At 40.5% G+C, this 20,528-nt stretch overlaps 1 protein-coding gene across 2 annotated transcripts in view; it reads right to left on the bottom strand.

Annotated features, from left to right (window-relative positions):
- Positions 1–20,528, bottom strand: part of ache (acetylcholinesterase) — a 33,303-nt gene that overhangs the window by 8,344 nt on the left and 4,431 nt on the right. For both annotated transcript variants that reach the window (XM_035630073.2, XM_035630061.2), the window contains 3 exons: positions 9,424–9,949; positions 5,169–5,392; positions 3,174–3,434 (listed from right to left, as the gene is read on the bottom strand). In XM_035630073.2, coding sequence (XP_035485966.1) covers positions 3,174–3,434; positions 5,169–5,392; positions 9,424–9,871 — 933 coding nt within the window. In that variant the 5' untranslated portion in view covers positions 9,872–9,949. The remainder of the gene's footprint in view (positions 1–3,173; positions 3,435–5,168; positions 5,393–9,423; positions 9,950–20,528) is intronic.

Genomic DNA, 20,528 nt, shown 5'->3' with positions numbered 1-20,528 from the left:
CAAGACTGCCCACATGGGGCAAGTGGTGAATTTTTTTAGACATATGATTTTAACATGTGATTTGAGAGTGAGGTTAAAAATAACTGAGGTTTTTAACAGTTGGTCACACATGCTGAGCTAGAGAGTCAAGAGCAGGCTCTTAGCTGAGCCAAGAGCGGGTTCTTTAGCTCAGCTAAGAGTGTGCTTATGGCCTATAACAAGGATTTCTGATTTGGAGGATAAGATTGATAATGATATTAGCTGCCACTGTTAATTCAGCCAAGCAACCATGCAGGGGTTGGCATGGCAAGCAGCTGGGCAACTTAAAACGCAGACATTAATAGCTTGATTGTTCTCTTGTCTGATATCTTGCAAAGTGGCTTGCAGTGAAAGCAGGACGAGTAGGCAGGCTAAAGAAGCTTAAATAGAGAGTGCAATATGAGCTCTGCCAATTGAATGTGTAGAAAAAGATGTGCTGAGGCTTCAGCATACCGGTATATGTATATGGTTGAGGCACAATTGCAGTCAGGTTAGATAAAATAGCTGTTTGCTACAAAGAATTACGGTATTCTTCTCTCTAGCTCCCCCTCAAGTGCAGTGCGTATATCTTACAGTATGTCACTGGCTTTGAGTCTTTCAGTCAAGATGGAGGGATAAAGGCAGTGGCACACTGACAAAAGAACATTTAGAAAAGATTGGCAAGACGACTATTTTTTTAGTTTGTCTCATTTGCAGACAGTGAGTGGCTGTTTTGAAAAATAAAATATCCGTCGTTACTACGAAACAAAACATTCCCTCGTTTTTTTTAAACTACAGCGGCGAGGACGGAAAGGTGAAAGCAAATGACCTACTAGCTAAACTTAATACTCAGCAACGTGCTTTGTTGCAGCCGTCATCAGCACAAGAAAATGCAACCCAGGGAACTTATCAGATATCCGCGCTGATTGCGAAGTGGACAAGCGTTTTCATGCAGAGACTTTGTGAAAGGGTGTCTGACTGTGGCTGCTGAGACGATGTCAGCCGAATCAGCTTGTCCCGGAACACCGTTACCCACCGCGTGGAGGACATGGCTCAAGATATTCGTGAGCAAATGATGGATAATGTGAATTAATGTGAGCTCGTCCTCTTCAACTCATAAATCTTTACACTCAGTCTATCACTCCGCCTTGAGATTTATAACCGATAATGTCTGTGGTACGCATCATTGTATTTTATATGACGGGGTTGGATGGACTTCTCTCCCAGACAGACGTGATACTCAAAGGCCCTTGTTGGAAAACTACCATCTTACCTTACAGTACTACGTTGTCATTCAGAGGGACATTATCATACTCGCTCTGCTGACTAGCTTTTACTTCATGTTCCACAAGCTAGGAATGAACTTGGAAAAACTGCTTTTAGTGTTTGTGCACCTGACTCCTGGAACAAAATACAACACTTTCTTAAAATCAACTCACTTGTGCATTTTGGACATTTTAGAAATCTGATTTTGAACCACCAAACTTCTGCTTGTAATTGCTTTACACAGCTGTATTTCTTTTGAATCCTGGTTGTCCTGATCTGTTTATCGATTACTGTAAATCAGATTAAAGAGTAGTATTTTATTATTTTGAAATAAGTTTTATTTAGAATGTTAATTTTCTAAAAAATATATAATACATTTTAATGTAATGTAATTTCACATAACATCAACATTTATTTTTGGCCCATGGCCTTCCATCCAGATTTATTTTTGGCCCTTCATAGGAAAGAATTTGGGCACCTCTGATCTACACTGTTCATCCTAAAGCCGGTTAAACAGGAATGGCAGGCATTGCAGCTGTTCTGTGCTGACTGGGGTGTGTTGTATCAACTGCATCCAAACCAAGAGGCATGGGGGTAGGGACCATGTTTGTTTTGTTGTAAGTCTATTCTGTGTAAGTACACAAAGAGCACAGGAAACAGAAATTTCATACATGTAGGTCAGGGGGGGTTTATTATTTGAAAATTTGTAGGGGGCGCTATGGAGCCAATTTTGCAATACCCAATCCTAAAACCCATATCAGATTAAACTACTTCTCGTTTGTAATGCGTTTGCCAAGTTTCGTGCTTGTTTAAGTATCCCTAACCCCTTACAAAAAAAGTCCTGTTTCATGGCGAAGCATGCGTCACCACAGCAACGCAGCAGGTGAGGTGTATTATATACGCCCCACTATATACTTGGCAGACATGAGCACTTCCTGATGTTATAAATGGCCTTTTAGTCAAATTCGTTCAAAACGGCTCAATAGCGCCCCCTACAACAATTCAAAGTCAAGTCCACCACCTTTAAATTTGATGTAGATGAACGAAATTTACTAGGCACATGAACCATGTAAGGACCTACAAAAACGAACTCCTCCTAGGTAGTTAATCAGATCCACTTCAAACTTTTCCAACTTATAGAAAAGACTGTACTGATTAAACAACACTCAAGGTTTTAGTATAACTTGAAGGAGGTGGCTGTGGTGATGTATGATTTGCCATGAAACAGGAAGTAGTTTTTTTACGTGGTTAGGGCTGCTTCAAAGTCACGGCCCCAAGCTTCAAATTTGATGTAGATGGACAAAATTTGATAGGCACATGTATCTTGTCAAGACCTACAAAAAAGCTCAGGCATTCATTTTCTACAACCAACAGCAAGTCGGCCATTTTGATTTTAGTGTGACAATATATAAAACATATAGAAAAGACTTTACCGATTAAACTATACTCAAGGTTTTGTTGTAAGTCGGAAATTGTGACTGTGGCAAAGCATTATTCACCACTTTTAAGGGTTAGGGATGCTTCAAGACACACAAAGCTTGTCACACACATTACAAACAATGAGTAGTTTCATCTGATTAGGGTTTTGGGCTTGTGTATTGCAAAATGGCTCCATAGCATCCCCTACAAATTTTCCTTACTATTTCAACTACATGTATAACATTTCAGGGGCAAATGTATCATCTCTAGCCTTAAAGACAGGTGCCTTGATGACCTAAGCCTAACAGGAAGTTTGCAATTTTGAATTGAGGACACAGGGAAGTGAAATCTACACAACCCGACTTGCATGTATGCAAGGGCCCCGCATATCACTGCTTGCAGTTTTAATTAATAGATACATTTCCTAGAATAATGATCATTGAAGATTTTAGCAAATGTAGCTGACTGGCTTCTAACTGAATCAACATTACCTGCCACTCCTGGTCGATGAGCTCCGCTGGAGTTTTACTCCGCAGACAGTCCACCAACTCAGTGTCATTGCCTCCATTACAGCCAACCAATTTCCCCAGCAGTGTGGCCCGTCTGCGGGCCTCAGCAGGGGTGACTGAGGCCCAGGGACAGTTGGGGACTCCGCTCTGAAGAATGGCACGGGTGAAGGTAGCCCGGCTGTCTGGTGAAAGCAGGTGGAATCCTACTGAAGCCCCACCAGCACTTTCACCAAAGATAGTCACCTGTTCAACGAGTAACGAGAAAAAGTGCAAATAGAGAGAATATGATCCAAATTATCTTGCATTTAATTTCTTGATTAAAAATAAGATTAGTGTCTTACATTTGTACTACTCTAACAAGACAAGGCAAAATCATCACAATTTCACAGTTATGGCATTTAACAATGCCATAATAGTGTTTTGCAGAACACTATGATGTCACATGAAGGGATTTCCTGAAGGTTTTCTGAAGATATTGTACTCACAAGGCCAAAGATGTGTTAAAAGGATAGCTCAGTGATTTTGAAGTAGGGTTCTATGAGGTACTTATGCATAGTTTAATATGCTACCTTATGGATATTGGGTAAGGGATAGGGTCCCCTCTACTGTTGCAGAGGGGACCGCAGAAAAATGTATTTTTCGCCACATTTTTAAATGCCTACTAAATCTATGCTAAATAATGTATATATTCACTGCTTTAGTTTGCCGCCAGGCAGCTGTTTATTTTTTCACTTTTGCTCAAGTGTACTTCGGCCATGTATTACTACAGCAACACGCACCAGTGCAGAGCAGGAGCGTATTACTCCACAAATCAGCTGTTCAACACTGATTTAAGAGACACAAGGAAACAAAAATGAGTGATTATGAAAGCGACGAAGACATGCCCTTCACCGTGGACGTAAGAGGATACCTTTTATTAACCAGAGTATACACAAAAAGAACTACGGAGTGATACTCTGCTGCTCTGCACCGGCGCGAGTTGGCATAGTAAAAAATGGCCGTACGCTTGAGAAAAAGGGCAAAAATGAACGGCTGTCTGGCAGCAAACTAGTGCAGTGAGAAAATACATTATTTAGCGTACAACAGATTTACTGTGATTTGCTGTAACTCTGACTACATACACTTCTCATCCAAACTCCGTGGAATGACGGCGCTGATCACCATCTCCATAAGGTAACATATTAACTATATATTAGTACCTCATACAACCCCACAATCACTGAACTATCCCTTTCATTGAAGTCACAGTGACCTTGACCATGGACCATCAAGATCGAATCAGTTCATGAATCCCTCCATGAAGTGACCCTTTGTGCCAAATTTGAAGCAATTCCCTCATTTTATTCCCTTGATATAGTGTTACAAGAGTGGGCCAGATGGAAGGACAACCCAAAAAGATAATGGTAAATGGACTGCTCAAAAAAATAAAGGGAAAACTTAAACAACACAATGTAACTCCAAGTTCATCACACCTGTGTGAAATCAACCTGTCCAGTTAGGAAGCAATACTAATTGTGAATCAATTTCACCTGTTGATGTGCAAATGAAACAGACAACAGGTGGAAATGAGAGGCAATTAGCAAGACTACCCCTATAAAGGAGTGGTTCTGCAGGTGGTGACCACAAACCGTTCCTCTGTTCTCGTCGTTTCTGGCTATTGTTTTGGTCACCTTTGAATTTTGTTAGTGTCCTCAGCCCTAGAGGTAGCATGAGGCGGTGTCTACAACCAACAGAAGTTGCTCAGGTTGTGCAGCTTAGCCAAGATGGCACATCAATGCGAGCTGTGGCAAGAAAGTTTGCATGTCACATTCACCCATTCACACTCTCATTCATTCATTCTGCTATAAACTGCGCCTTTTCTGTCATAATAGCCATCAGAACCTCTGACCTTCCAGTTTGTGGACCACCTCTCTACACAGTCGCACTGGCTACGGCTGTCACCAGCACAGAGGCATAATAGAACAGTGAGACACTAACCTGTTTGGGGTTTCCACCAAAGAAATGGATGTTGTCTTGTACCCACTGCAATGCCATCCTTTGGTCCAGCAGACCAACATTACCGGGAGCCTCAGAGGACCCATGCAGAGCTAGGAAGCCAAAGGCACCGATACGGTAGTTCATGGAAACCACAATGACTGTCTCACTTTGAGCTAGGTAACGACCATCATACACGTCCAGTGAAGAAGAGCCACTGTAGAAGCCTAGAAAAATGTAATATCACAGAAAAATAATCAATTGTATCATAACGTGCAACAGTAGAAAAAAAACTTTTGTTACCTCAATAATAAATGTCACCAGGGTGATTATAATTAGAGATATTGTGATTACAATACCATTATCGGAAATGCCTTTGATACTGCTGATAAAGCCAGATCAGGCATCAACGATACCCCAACAAGTCATTAAAGTAATTTCAGACAGATAAAACTGCAATTTTCTTTTTCCAGAAATAACTTGTTAGCTGCTCCAAAGTTGCAGTAGCAGAAGTGATTTCCTGTAGTATAGCTTTAGCCAGAGCCAGAGAAAATGTCAGAAATTTTGCAATATTTTTTTGCTGGAATGTCCCAAAAGTAAAACTGTGAACTGCATCCCCTATTGTTTTATACAGTTGCAGTGAAAGATACAGCTGCATGTCGACATTTATTTATTCCAAGATTTATTTAGTTGCTTTTGCACTGTTTTATACTGTTACTCTACTGTTTAATACTTTATAAATATTTTATTTTTTAAAAGCTATGGCAGCATTACAACAAACTTCAGGTCTTTGGCAGGAAAAACATTTTTAATCAATGATTTTATTATCAAACACAAACTTGATTTTTTTTTTTCTTAACTGAAACTTGGTAAGATCAAAATAACAGTGCTGAACAACTGATTACAATTATACTATTCATGTTGACAAACCCCTGAACAGAGGGACTAAAGAACTATGTTGTGTCCTTGATAACTATGGACTGACTCAGCATTTGATGGAACTCACACACAACAAAGGTCACACTCTGGACTTAATCATGTCCAAGGGTGTGAACATGTCTGAGGTTGTGGTGATTGATGTTGCTCTCTCTAATCATTCCTGTGTTTTCTTTTAGAGTGCTATCTCTGTGCAGACAAATGTTCAAAGAAAAGTAATCACCAAACAGTATATCACTGAAAATACCAGTGAAATGTTTATTCAGGCTCTCTCCTCCACACTCACCCTCACTGAGCTTGTTGATAACTTCAATGTTAAAATTACAAGTGGTCTCTGGTAGAAAAAAGATTGCCATGGAGAAGTGTCGAAGCTGAATGCAGGTGGCAAAAACAAATCTCCAGGTCCAATATAACATCTATAAAGAAAGACTACGCATCTACAACTTGGAACTGAGAAATGCAAGGCAATCCTCTTCTCTGACATCATTGCCAAAAACAACAATAATGCGTGTGCCCTGTTCAATACTGATGACAGGCTAACAAACCCTCCTGTGTCAGAAGTCCCTGAACTTGTTTCCACCAGGGCATGCAATGAATTTGCTTACTTCTTCGATGACAAAATTCAGAAAATTAGGCAAGCAGTCAGTGCCTCCACATCAGGTGCAGGACATGTGTTATCCATATATTCAGTTAAAATCGATTTCAATATCATGACAGAATTTAATACGAACAACCATAAAAACTTAGAGGACATTATACAACATCTAAAATCCTCCTCCTGTTGCCTTGATATTCTGCCAACAGCTTTTTTCAAAAATGTTTCAAACTGCATGGCCTCTGATCTTCTACAGATTGTAAACACATCTCTTCTCTCAGGTGTCTTCCCACAGGCCCAGAAACTGCTGTTATCAAGCCACTCTTAAAAAAAAACAACAATTTGGACAACTTCACTAATGAACAAACTTCCCACTTCTGAGCAAAATCATTGAAAAAGCTGTTCTAAGCAGCTGACCGAAATTCATTGCAATAAATAACTGTTTTAATGTCTTCCAGTCTGGGTTTAGACCACACCATAGCACTGAGACATGGCTCTTGTTAAGGTGTTCAATGACAACCACTTAAACATAGACAGTGGCAAAATTTCAGTCTTGGTTTTAATGGATCTCAGTTCTGCATTCGACACAGTTGATCACAACATTTTACTAGACTGACTGGAAAAGTGGGTGGGACCCAGGCACAGGGACTCCTTTGTGTGTACAGGTAATAACACATTAGAGCGGGCAAAAATTACATTTAGAGTTCCCCAAGGCTCCATTCTGGGGCCCCTTTTGTTCAAAATCTACTTGCTGCCACTGGCTCAGATCATTAAAAACAACAAAATATTTTACCATAATTATGCAGACGACACACATATTTATATAACAATGTGACCTGGGGACTATGGTCCAATACCAGCACTAAGTAAATGCATTGAGGAAATCAATGACTTTTTCTTCAAATAAACAAAGAAAAAACTGAAACAATAGTTTTTGGAGCCAAGGAAGAACGATTTAAAGTTAGCACCCAGCATTAAATGGTAATGTAAAAAACTGAAAACCAAGCCAGAAATCTGGGTGTAATCATGGACTGAGACCTGAACTTCAACAGCCACATTAAAACAATTATGAAGTCAGCCTACTATCAACCTAAGGATTTTATATCAAGGATTAAAGGACTAATGTCTCAGCAGGATTTGGAAAAACTTGTCCATGCATTCATCTTCCTTACAGGTCTCCCCAAAAAGTCAATTATACAGCTGCAGTTAATTCATACTGAAGACTTTCTGTTTGCCGCTGCCTTTCAGTAAATAAACTATTAATACATTTCTTGTACTGCACTGCAACTTTTTATTCCCTTCTTATTCTGCTTCAGCATGTTTTATTTTCTCTTTATATTAATGGTATTTTAATGTTATTTCATGTTTTCTTCACAATGCTTTGAATGTTTTATGTAAAGCACTTTGAATTGCCTTGTTGTTGAAATGTTCTATACAAATAAACTTGCCTTGCCTTAAATGCACTGGTATTGGATTGTTGTTATCGGCTGATATCGGAATCAGTATCAGAAAGGAAAACATGGTTATCCGAAAACATCTTTATGATTAAATGATCCAGTTTTTTAAGAGCTATCCATACTCCAACATATTTACAAGGAAGGGAACTGTAAAATGTATCAGATTAACCTCCTTGTTGTATTCAGTCAAACTGGAACTATTTATGAAGAGTAGATGTGCGAAACATACCAAATATTTTTTTCTAATCAAAACAAGACTTCATTACATACTCAACAATGGCCTACTATATATAATAAAGCAAATATTGTTCACCTTTAAATACTTATTTTTTTTAAGTTACATCTGTGGTGTTATAAGTCAGTGTTTGACCCAGATGCAATTATTGTTTTTTCGTGTACAAAAAAATACATAGTAAATGCTGCCAAACCATCATGACGACCGAAAATAGAGGCACAGATAATAGAAATAATATTCTATAAGAATAGTATGATAATACTTTGTAATATTTATACTGTTTTACACAGAAAATTATTTATTGGAAATACATTTTCTTTTCTCCTTTTTTTCAAAAGAAAGTAAATGTGGTGATTTTTTTACCCATAACACAACCGATGCAACAGCAGTTGCTCCTTTTTTATGTAAGTGAAATATCTTTTATTTTGGGAATTATTTTATTTATCTTTATCCTTTCATGTTCATATAACACATTTGCCTATTCTGACCACGATAATCACGATAAAATATACTGTATATCTAAAGCCAATAGCCAATTTTATACTATAAACGATTTGGACATTGATTAAAATGTGGTCTAACCAACAAACTACTAGCAGATAAAAAAATTACTGGATAATAATAATAATATATATAATAATAATAATGGATAATAATAATAATTCTTAATGTATTCAAAATGGGTCAAATTTGACCTGAAAACACAATGGATTGTGGCACTGTCATAATTAAGGCCAAATTATCTCACTGTTTTATAAGTTTACTTGTAGTTGTAAATCTGTTTCACCTTTTACTCTTTCTTTTAAATGCAGCTCACTGCTATTTACCATGTACACTTGCTCGATTGCAATGACAAATAACAGTGTGAGAGGGCTGCCATGTCCTACATTGCAAATGATAAGTTGTGATATGACATGACTTTAAATTATCTTAAAAAGGGCTTTATAATTGTTATTTGCAGACCAACTGCAAGTCCACTGAAAGAATGAGTCTTACGAGAAAGATATTCTGAATCGGAAAGTTATGACCACTTACCTCCTCCATAGATCCACACCATGACAGTCAGATTATGTGGTCTAGGTGAGGAGGGCACCCAGACATTGAGATACAGACAGTCCTCACTCATCTCCATGTTGGGATTCCACATCTCACTGCCCTGGAAGCCAGGGAATGATATGTCAACAAACTGGTAGCAGGCATTGGGGTAGGAATTGGCCTCGTATACCCCTGTCCATGGACGTTTTGGCTCAGCATGACGAAAACGCCGCTTTCCTACTGGTGGCTCTGCGAAGGGGATGCCCAGGAAAGCAGTGACAAAGCTTCGGTCCTGGACTGGCAAGCGGATGCCACGGACTCGACCAGAACGAGTCTGAACGCTGAGGTCAGCCTCACTTTGGGTGGAGCAGGTGGGGATGAGGAGAGACAGAAGGAAGATTGGGCTGAGAAGGAGAAGAGTGGAGGTCTGCATGATGGAGGAAAACATGGTCTATAATGCTGAAACTGTAGTTGTGATTCCCTCTCCAGTCAGGGAAGGCAGGGTCTGCTCCGTCTTCCCTTAAATCTACAGACAGACAGACAGAGAGAGGGAGAGTAATGTGATTATAGATAGTAGAGTGATGTAGAACAGACTGAAAGAGGTAGGGATAAATCAGATGAAATGACAGAGGAAGTAGGAAGGCTGGAAATATCATTACGGTAGATTCAAAAATTTGTTTAGACAGACAGACAACTCCAACCCAAATGGGAAATATTTTTCAAATATATCTTGAAAAATCATATGGAATTACATTTTCAACAACAAATCATCCTCTGAGGTAGATAAACGTCTGCCAAAGGTGTTTTCCAAGAACTTAGGTCCAGTGATGACAATTGGGTTAATTCCATTTGCTGATTAAGATGAGGCATGGATGGAAACTCTCAAAATAGCAATAAAAAAGAAGTGGAGATTTTATTTTTTGTTATTAGGGGCAGAACGCCGACAAGCTTGAGGCAGACGAAGGCCCTCTTGTTTTAGTAAGGATTATTAGGGCCGCTGCGACTCAATTACTGCAGGTCACTTTGTGCAGTTTAAAAAAACAAACAGTTTCAATCATACAACAAGCCTCACATGCGCACTCGTGCCGTGGCAAGGTGCAAAGTTGGTGTAGTGAAGGTCAGGTGGATGTGCTTTAACACTAGAGCCCGACCGATTATCGGTTGGCCGATATGGGCCTATCAAAGAAATATCTGTATCGGCGTATATTAGGGATGGGTGCTCGATTCCTCGAGTGGTCCTCGTTTCAAATGAACTCTATTGGTGAAGAAGGGAACAGGGGAGTGGTTCAAGGACACGTGCGACCTGCGGGGAGAGAGACCAGTCCCTAGTGTATATATTCACCGATATGCGCCGATGTGAAAACTTTTTTTTTTTTAAGCAGAAAAAGATGCTCGGGTGATTTATAAATTGTGTCATTACGTAGTTTGTCCAGCAGAGCGCACTCCGACTCGATTGTTTACTATACTCTCAGTGCTGTCTGCAGCCCAGCTAAGAACAGTTATCTAATGGAGCCTTCTGCTGTAACTAGTTTGTGAACTACATACAGGGAAGTTAATGAACAATGCATCATTTCCCTCCATCATGTAACTGTCATTTGTTAACCCTGCTCCAGACAACCGGCATGTCACTCATGCTTGTTAGCACGCTACAGTGCGTGTCAGAACAGTCAGTAGTGTAGCAGGTTGAAAGGTTAACATCAGCATCTTCCTGCAGCGCAGCAGGCAACGGTGCGGTGGTTGATTGAGTCTGTTGAGTGTTGATTTCACGCTATGTTGTTACCTTTGGTGAGATGCAGAGCTGGCAAGCTGGAAAGCTAACCGTGTAGCTTGTAACATACCTTGTCAGCTGAGTGGAAGCTAATGTGTGAGAATCTTAGCCCATTCTACTGCTTGTACTTGAGTATTCCCATGGCCTAATCTGTTACTTTATACTGTACGTCCACTAAATTTCAGAGGGAAATATTGTAATTTTAACTTCACCACATTTATTTCACAGATCAATATTTTATATGATCAGTTATATACATTGTAATATGTATACGTGTCATGTGTTGATATCAGCTTTCCAATGTATATATAAAGAAAAACGGACGATATATCAATAGAAATTTTTTACTCTAATATCGGCATCGGCCCAAAAAATCCAGTATCTGTCAGTGTCATGATCTTGTGTTTTCATTTCCTGTTTTATTTAGAATTAGTTGCTTGTGTTGTTTCACTTCCTGTCCTGTGTCTAATTTCTGGTGTCTTGTTTTTTCCTGTGTCTCCTGCCCCTGTGATTGTCTGCACCTGTTTCTCATGTGTCTCACCTGTGTTCAATTAGCCCCGCCCTCCTCGTGTGTATTTAGTCTCTGTGCTTCCCTTTGTCAGTGTTGGTTCGTCTGTTTTTTCTTGTTGTCTGGCCCGGTCTGTTCCTGCTATTTGCCCCAGTCTGTTTCTGCATTTTTCCCCCTGGCTCCAGTATTTGGATTACCTGTTTTGCTACATCTTGTGGACACCATTGGTTTGATTGTTTTCGTTTTATTATTAAATATCCTATTTTTTTCATCACCTTTGCATTTGGGTCCAGTTCCTGCTCAGTCGTGACAGTCAGGCTCTACTTAACAAAGCTGGTGATAAGCTGCTCTACATGCCAGAGAAGAGATGTCAAATAATGATGAACAAAAGTGTACTGATCCAGCACCAGCAGAAAACATGCCAGTCTCACATCGCCTGATATGTCCCTTTTTTTGTTATCCATAACAGTGACGGAGACTTCACTCTGACATTGTTGCAGTCATCGATCGCCTTGCTGTGGGTGAGTGTTTTTTTTAAAGCCATTTTCATATTGATACATTTCATCTTCATTTCAGTGACTGTGCGACTCACAGGTTACACAGTACATATAGCTCTGCGAAGTCTGTTAGCTGCTGTTCGCTCCGCTGCACGCCGAGGCGGTCACCACTTGCCACAGAGTGGAAAATGACCATCACCAGAGCTGGAAAGCCAGATGGATCTCCAACACACCGGTCACTCTGAAGCGATCCAAGTAAGGGGCAAACATATCTAGGAAGAGATAGTTATGTGTGCTTATTACAAACTTGACCATTGGGTAAACGTATTGATTGTTTGAGAAGTTCACGGACCTCCGAGTCCTATCTGTGTTGCTACCTGAAGAACGAGAATCTGCTTTTAATGCTGCATTATACTGTTCAAAGTACTAACTGTGCTGCTAATTTTTGATAGCCACATGTCTGATCAGTACTGTAAGAACTCGGACACTAACATGTTTGTTGTGTTACATGTTGGTGTAATGCTGTCATGTGGACGGGCGACCAGAGTTCGATTCTTGTTGCTCAAGTCTAAAAAACGTACACTGTTATATAATTAGTTTTAATTTAGATGCAATCCCACGGGCACCAAAAATAACATGACTGCAGCTGAATATGAATTATATGAATATAGTGCAGATAGGTTAGGCATATGGTTTTAATCATATTTCAAATATTAAACAAATTAAATTTCAGTCGCTATTTCAACTTGTTGTACAGAAAACTCCAGTTTGCAAAAAGATTTAGGATTATGTGCATGTGAGATTGTGAGGAAAAACTTTAACGTTCTACTAAGTTGTCGTCAGGGAATGAAAGCACGTCTGAATCCTCTAGTTCAGCCTCAGTAAAAGGGAGGAGATAGGGAGAAAGTTTTTTTTTTTTTTTTTTAAAGAAAACATGCCACTGAGCAGGTTCAGTTCAGAGTCGGTTACCATCGTAACTGACCTAAAGTTTAAGTTCACTCTCTTTCTGGGATGGAAAACCCAGGGTATCCATCTTCTCTGGGTTAACAAACTCAGAGTTCTGACAAAAAATGATTTTCAGGAAAACACTCCTGGACCTGAACACCATGAAGACAAATGAGATGGTACTGGACTAACTGCTCTGAGCAGTCTGCCCTCTGTATACAAGGGGAGAAGGTAAAGAGGGTGGAGTGTTTCTGGGAGTCAACATCTCGTCTGACCTCACCTGGTCTAGAAATATATCTTACCAGGTGGGGAAGGCCCAGCAGAGACTCCTACAGAAAGTAGAACAGTCCCACAACGACTGCTGATGAATTTTACAGAGCCAACATCGTGAGCCTCCCGAAATACTGTATTCCACTAAGGTGCTGCAACCGGTGGAGAGGACAGCTGAGCGGTTCACGGGACCACACTCCCACCTCTCAGTGATATTTACACCAGTCGTCTACAAAAGAAAGCCAGCTGCATCAATAGAGACTCGTCCCCCCTTCCATCTGGTAGATGACACAGGACACTCAAATGCAAATCGGACAGACTGAAAAACAGCTTCTTCCCAAAAGCTGCCACCTACCACCCCACCCCAACTCTATCACACTCACACACACACAGTAATTTATGTTTCATATTTTGTATTATTGCTGCTATTTATAGTGCCTTTCCAATTATTTGTCTTTTCCTTTCTCACAAGGCGGGTTTCGGGCTCGCTGACTTTCGAGGCCCATCTCCATAGTCTGCTACAATTTGGCTTCGCAGATTGAGATAGCAACAGAAAAAAAAAAATGGACTGCACTTCCCTGCGTTCTCCACATGATTGTAATGCCCTCAAAGCTTGCTGGAGTGACGTCATAGATCCACAACACAGGTGTTGGCCTGAAGTTGAGAAGGACAGTGGTCCAGTTGGTATCCAAGGGAACACTACCCGACTGGAATGGTGGGGTTTTGCTCCTTCTCCGTTGAACTAGCTGTTGAGCCAGAGACACAAGCTTTTCTGCATAGTGGAGCAAAAGCCTCAGTTTGAACTGCAGAGGAGTTGCAGGAGCAATGTTTCCTTCCTAGTGGCTTTTCTGGGAGCATAGGATTTATGAAGATTAGATGAGCGGCAGCAAATGGCAACATCTCTCTCTCCTGGTGAATGGATTCCTCTGCTTCACATCGTCGATGCTGGTAATCCATTTTGCAGTTGATCTGCCAAGGATCTTCATCAAAGAAGGGGACAACAAACTCGGACACAAAGCTTAATCGCTTTCATGTGGGACAGCTTGCACAATTGCAACTAATACAGGCTGTTTATCTGTGACACCGAGGGTATAGTGTTGTAGTGAGACTTGGTGCAATGTGGTCTAGAGGTACAAAAAAAAGCCATGAAATTTTTCATTTTCACAAATATAATAAAGGTTTCATGAATTTCAAACTGTTTTAAAGAGTCGTTGGCCTCTCTCTGACAATCCAGTGCAGATTTTGCTCAGTGTTGTAAGTTAAGTTTTAACTGCAGAATCGGAAGCTGTGATTTGGAAGCTAACTTCAGCGTCGTCTCTTGCCTCGTAAATAACCACATCTGGTCTGAGAATATGAGAAAGGTGTTTTTTGTTTTTCTGTTTTCTAGTGATTTTATTTTTTGTTATTCAAAATAGATGAAAATCAAACTGTTAAATTTCGCTCATCCCTTTTTGACCATGAAAATTGCATTTCAATTTAAATTTTTGTATTTTAAAACGACAATCAAATACCCACTTGTCTTGTCTTTTTTAAAACCCGTTTCTGAAAAGAAAATCGATTCTCCAAAACAAGAGGACCGCGTGAGGGACAGAGAAAGGTGACATCACCAAAATAGATCCTTTATGTACAACTGAGAGGGAGCTGTTCAAGAATAGTACACACACACACACACACACACACACACACACACACACACACACACACACACACACACACACACACACACACACACACACACACACACACACACACACACACACACACACACACACACACACACACACACAGCTGCCCCCTATCCCTTTCAGTAGCACCGAGCTAATCCTGTCACTATGACAACCATACATTACAAACAAAGAGTAACCTTTAACCTGACAGGTGTGAGACAACTTTCCCCAGACATTGTTTCACATTCATAAATAAGCACAAAAGATTACAGATTATATACAACAAACATGTAAAATAAGCAGAACATGTACTGTAGGTGATGCTTCAGGCTGTAGCTGACTGGATAGTGCCGAGGTGTAGACAAATTATCAGGACAAGACACTCATTTTCAAGATGTACAGTTACTTTTATTCTTGCGTGAGATCAGTATCTGACTTTAAGAAGAGGCATCTGTGCTTATTTAACAGGTCGTAGCACTAAACCTACTGAGATCAGCACTGAAAAAAGTAAATACTAAGTGATTATCCAGCCACCGGTTTTCATGCAAATGTTCAATTTAAGATTTAAAAAAATGAAATTCAACAGAAAATGTGAAATATTGCTAAATCATTTTCGATGGTGTGTAGATAATAGAAAAACGGTGACTGAGTGCAATAGAAACAGACTATGTTAATAAACTGATGTATATGAAAACATTACATGTAAAGGCCTGAGGGGAAGAGTAAATTCAAATTGAAGCACTCTCGTGGAATTTCTTTTTACCCAGTGCTATCCTGAATCAATTCACAAATGCAAAAATATGATTCTTTTGTGTCTGTATTAATGTTATGATGTCAGGAAGTAAAATGAGGAACTCAACTGTGTAGCACCCGGACAGTGTTCAACACACACACACTTACTTTGAGGTCAATCTTCAAAGAGGACAAGCATATTTTGAGTTTAATTACTTAATGAGTTTTGTTGGTGAAAGTGAGGTATTTTGTTATCTTGCACTCCGTCATCACCCAGCGGAGCTTAGCACCGTGACTATAAGAAACAAGAAAGTACTAAATAACTCAGTCTACAGTCTTTTCTTTCAAACACTTTTCAAGGATGTACTAACAAAACCATGGACATAGACACAGAGATAGAAGCACAGACACTGATTGACTATGATGGAGACAACGGATCCCCTTGTCTATATCTTCATCGTATCTTCAATTTGAAAAAAAAATTCTCTACTAGGCCAAAATGGGCATTAGTAAACCATTCTCTGATATTTCAGTTTCATTTAAGAACTAGTAATGTTTATTATTTTGCCCATGATAAAGATCATACATTTCCCACCTGATACATTTCTATTGTTTTTGTTTCGCAGTATAATTATTCTCTAGAGCAGCCGGTGTTGGTCTTTTCCTGCTAGGCGTCCAGACCGTAGTCGGGAAGTGCCGTCTCCCTCTGATGCACCAAGACGTCTTCTTTAAACGTATGCACTGCGGCATTTATTAGATTGAGACCAGTAATGTAACCAGTACTGCACATTAGCCAAACTCAAGGCACAGCATTTGCTTCCGGCTATCTCTCTCTCTCTTGCTCATACAACACTGGGCAGCGCAGTACTGTGGCTTTTTGACACCGTGGTATACCTTGAAACCTGAAACAAGTCCATGCCTACTCAAGTATTAGAAAAGTCATGAGAAATTGCCACCTCGCTTGCCATACCTCAGCTAAGAGTAAAAAAAAAACACTGGACAGAGACAAATCGCCACAACCATTTGCAGATCTGTCACGACAGAAGTGTGGCATAAATCATGTGTAAAATGACAGCCAATTGCGAGGTCTACTTTAGTTGTAACCAGTGACTTAGTTGTAACCAAACACTTAGCCTTTCAGCCATTAATATCTATATACATTAGGGATGTCACGATACCAAAAATCTAGTAATCGGTACTTATACCACCTAAGTGTTGCCAACTTAGCGACTTTGTCACTAGAACTAGCGAGTAATCAGACCCCTCTAGCGACTCTGTTTCGAAAAACCGACAAGCGACAAATCTAGCGACTTTTTCTGGTATTATTGGAGACTTTTGGACACCCTGACGTAAAAGCACATATCGCTGTCTTCTCAACGAGCAGCGGGTGCTGCCGTGGGCCCCTCCCCCATCCCCCATCCCCCATCCCAAAGCAATCATAGGTGGCCCACTCCTTGTGTGGCGCAGCAGTCACTCCCAGCTGCAGTCAGAGCAGGAGATGACGTTCACCCTTCCACGTCCAGACTGCAAATGAATCGCGCATGCACGACGCTGGCGCTGGCTGATCCTGCCCTGGTTTACAGTCAGGGCAGGATGTTAATATAAAATTGTCTTTGTCTAAAATAAATCACTGCACGAGAATAAATCACTGAATATTTTGTGACATTAAAAAAAACAAGAATCAACAGAATAAAGTTCATTTGTAGTTCTAAACATTTAGGTTTTTTTTTTACTCACTTTTTGTCTCTCCCACTTCCCACTATTTTCCTTACTGAGGAGTCGGCAACACTGGATTCTCAATACCAAATTCAATACCATGGTGTAAAGAAAAAAGAACAAGAACAATTATACTTAATTGATAACTCCTTTATTAAAGAAATATTTGAACAACAATAGTGACATTTAACCTTCAAATAATATATAACGAGGAACAATTTAACAAATAATTAAAACAATTAGAAAAAAAGATGTGCAATACTATGCAATCAACTTTTTTATGGCGCAGCTTTACTTTTTTTAAACCTGGCCATTGAAAGTCATGGCTTCTAGATATAATAAATAGAGTAAGGCAACTCTTAATACGCCAAAAAAACAGTGGCATATAGCCTTCCAAATATTGAAAAAAATACTGAGCTTAGATTTAGAAATCATATTTTCTGTGCCTCTGAAGAGCTTCTGATATGGTTGGCTGTATTAATGTTTGCTGACTCTGCTCCTGTCCCTCTTTTGGCTCATACTGGCAGAAAAGATAGAGAAAGATTTCAGTTATACTGTCTGACAATGATTGAGAAAACAGTAGAGCCTACTGGTACAGTACTAAGACAGGCACACGGACACACACACACCTTTAATATTCTGAACATCAGCTAAATGTTGTTGACGGGACACAGACTGAATGGCTGATGTTAGCTTACTACGAAATAGCCTGTAACATTACGTTGGCTACTGTTATTAGCATACGGCTATGGCTAACATTGTATGCGGCAGAACGTGAGCAATAGTGTCAGTTGCTTCAAAAAACATGTTAACGTGCAGGGCTGATTTCAGCATAAGGATTAGATGTTTAACAGTTTTGTATATGATGTTAAAATGAAATGAAACTCACCTTGAATTCTTTGAACTGATCGGGATGCCTGTCTTTCAGGTGTTTCCTCCCGTGGTTTGAAATGCAGGACGGCATCGTTTGTATATTGGCTTTAGCGCATTATTTATAAAGTTGTATTCATTCGCCTCGAACGTATCCGACTCTCCACGGCCATCTTCCACTCGTACTTTTCCAGTGTGCTGGAAGGCGTTCTTCTTCTTCACGTAAACATAACAAAATTAGGGGGAGGTGAGGCCATGTGCAAATCGGCCATGAGGTACTGCGGACACATGGTCGAGCCAAAAGCTCGCTACATATATCTCGCATACACTACACGCTCGCAACTGCTCAACACAACTAGACAGTCGCTCTCTTGTCAAGTTAAATTTTGAGACTTTGGAGGCAGGACAGTGGCAGATGCACACGGGGCTGCACCGTGTTTGACTGCTTGCTTGACCCCATGCCAACATGCCAAAGATATCAGCTACAGTGTGGGCGTAAGTTTGAAGTTAGAGTTTGGGGCTGGAGTATTTTGCTGTATTAAGCACTGAAAATATTTAGTGTTAAATTATTGTAGTTGGTATGGTTTTATTTTATGTAAATTGTGTTAAGATTTGTGCAATACACAATTTGTTGTTATCGTCAGCCATCATTTTGTGGGTTTTTTAAGAAAAAAGTATCGGCTCTGGCCCCGTTTACCCGCATTAACCCCCAAGGGCGCCCTCTGGGGGGAACTGCGGGAATATGGGGTACTGGACGATGTGCTACGGGCCATCCAGTCATATTCGTTCCCTGTCGGTGTTGGACTTCGCCAGGGTTACCCCTTGTCTCCAATCCTGTTTGTGATCTTCATGGAAAGGATTTCCAGGTGCAGCCGTGGGGCGGAGAGTGTCCGGTTCGGGAACCTCAGAATTGCGTCGCTGATTTTTGCGGATGATGTGGTTCTGTTTGCATCATCGAACAGTGACTTCCAGTGTGCCTGCGGTTTGCAGGCGACTGTGAAGCGGCAGGGATGAGGATCAGCCCCTCTAAGTCCATGGCTATGGTTCTCTGCCGAAAAACGGATGATTGCTCTCTTCGGGTTGGGGCAGAGCTGCTACTCCAAGTGAAGGAATTTAAGTATCTCTGGTTCTTGTTCACAACTGAGGGGAGAATGACCTGGAGATGCACGGGCGGATTGGGGCTGCGGCCACAGTAATGCAGGCGTTGTACCAGTCAGTTGTGGTGAAAAGGGAGCTGAGCCGTAAGGTCGATCTGTACAATCTACATTCCGACCCTCACCTATGGTCATGAACTCTGGGTAGTGACCCAAAGAACGAGATCGCGAATACAGGCGGCCTAAATGAGCTTCCTCCGTAGAGTGGCTGGGCTCAGCCTTAGAGATAGGATTAGGAGTTTGGACATTCAGAGGGAGCTTGGAGTAGAGCAGCTGCTCCTTTGCGTTGAAAGGGGTCAGTTGAGGTGGTTCGGGCATCTGGTTAGGATATCTCCTGGGTGCCTTCCTGTGGAGGTTTACCGGGCATGATATGTTAAGGCAGAGACTGGACACAACCGGGTGACATTCACAGGTCTGCAGAGTTGAGCAGGTGAGGTACTTTAGCAGGTGAGTTAAAAAATGCCATGGAACCCAGAGCCCAGAGATGGAGGGATAGCAGATATAACCGTTGACTATTCGGCTAATCGAAAAAATGTATCAACAGAATAGTCGACTATCAAAATACTCTTTAGTTGCAGCCCTACTGGTTAGTGGATAACATTCTCTACTTCCTGAGCCATAGCTGCCATGTGTGTGTATGGGTGGTGTTACTGACAAAAGGTCTTTATACTGAACAACAGACACACAAAAAAGGGGGCAGACATCAGTGTAACAGCATCAACAAAAGTGGTTAATGTTTAAGTAAAATTAAATTTCAGACAAAAAACATAATTTTGTGTCATCACTGGCAGGAGTTGAATCATACATGTAAATTTAGTTTGCAACAAGTCGGGTAAATTCCATTCCTATAGGATTATTGAGAACAAATACAGTGATTAAATTTACGCACACATTGAGTCACTCAAATAAAAGCCAGGGAGTAATATTGCGTACTGTATAGTAAATGAGGAGCCACCTACTGAAATTGAAATTGATTCT

Source organism: Scophthalmus maximus, chromosome 1 (genome assembly GCF_022379125.1).
Source record: "Scophthalmus maximus strain ysfricsl-2021 chromosome 1, ASM2237912v1, whole genome shotgun sequence".
NCBI classification, from domain to species: domain Eukaryota; kingdom Metazoa; phylum Chordata; class Actinopteri; order Pleuronectiformes; family Scophthalmidae; genus Scophthalmus; species Scophthalmus maximus.
Note: the sequence above shows the minus strand (reverse complement) of the source record. Positions and strands in the feature narration are given on the sequence as shown.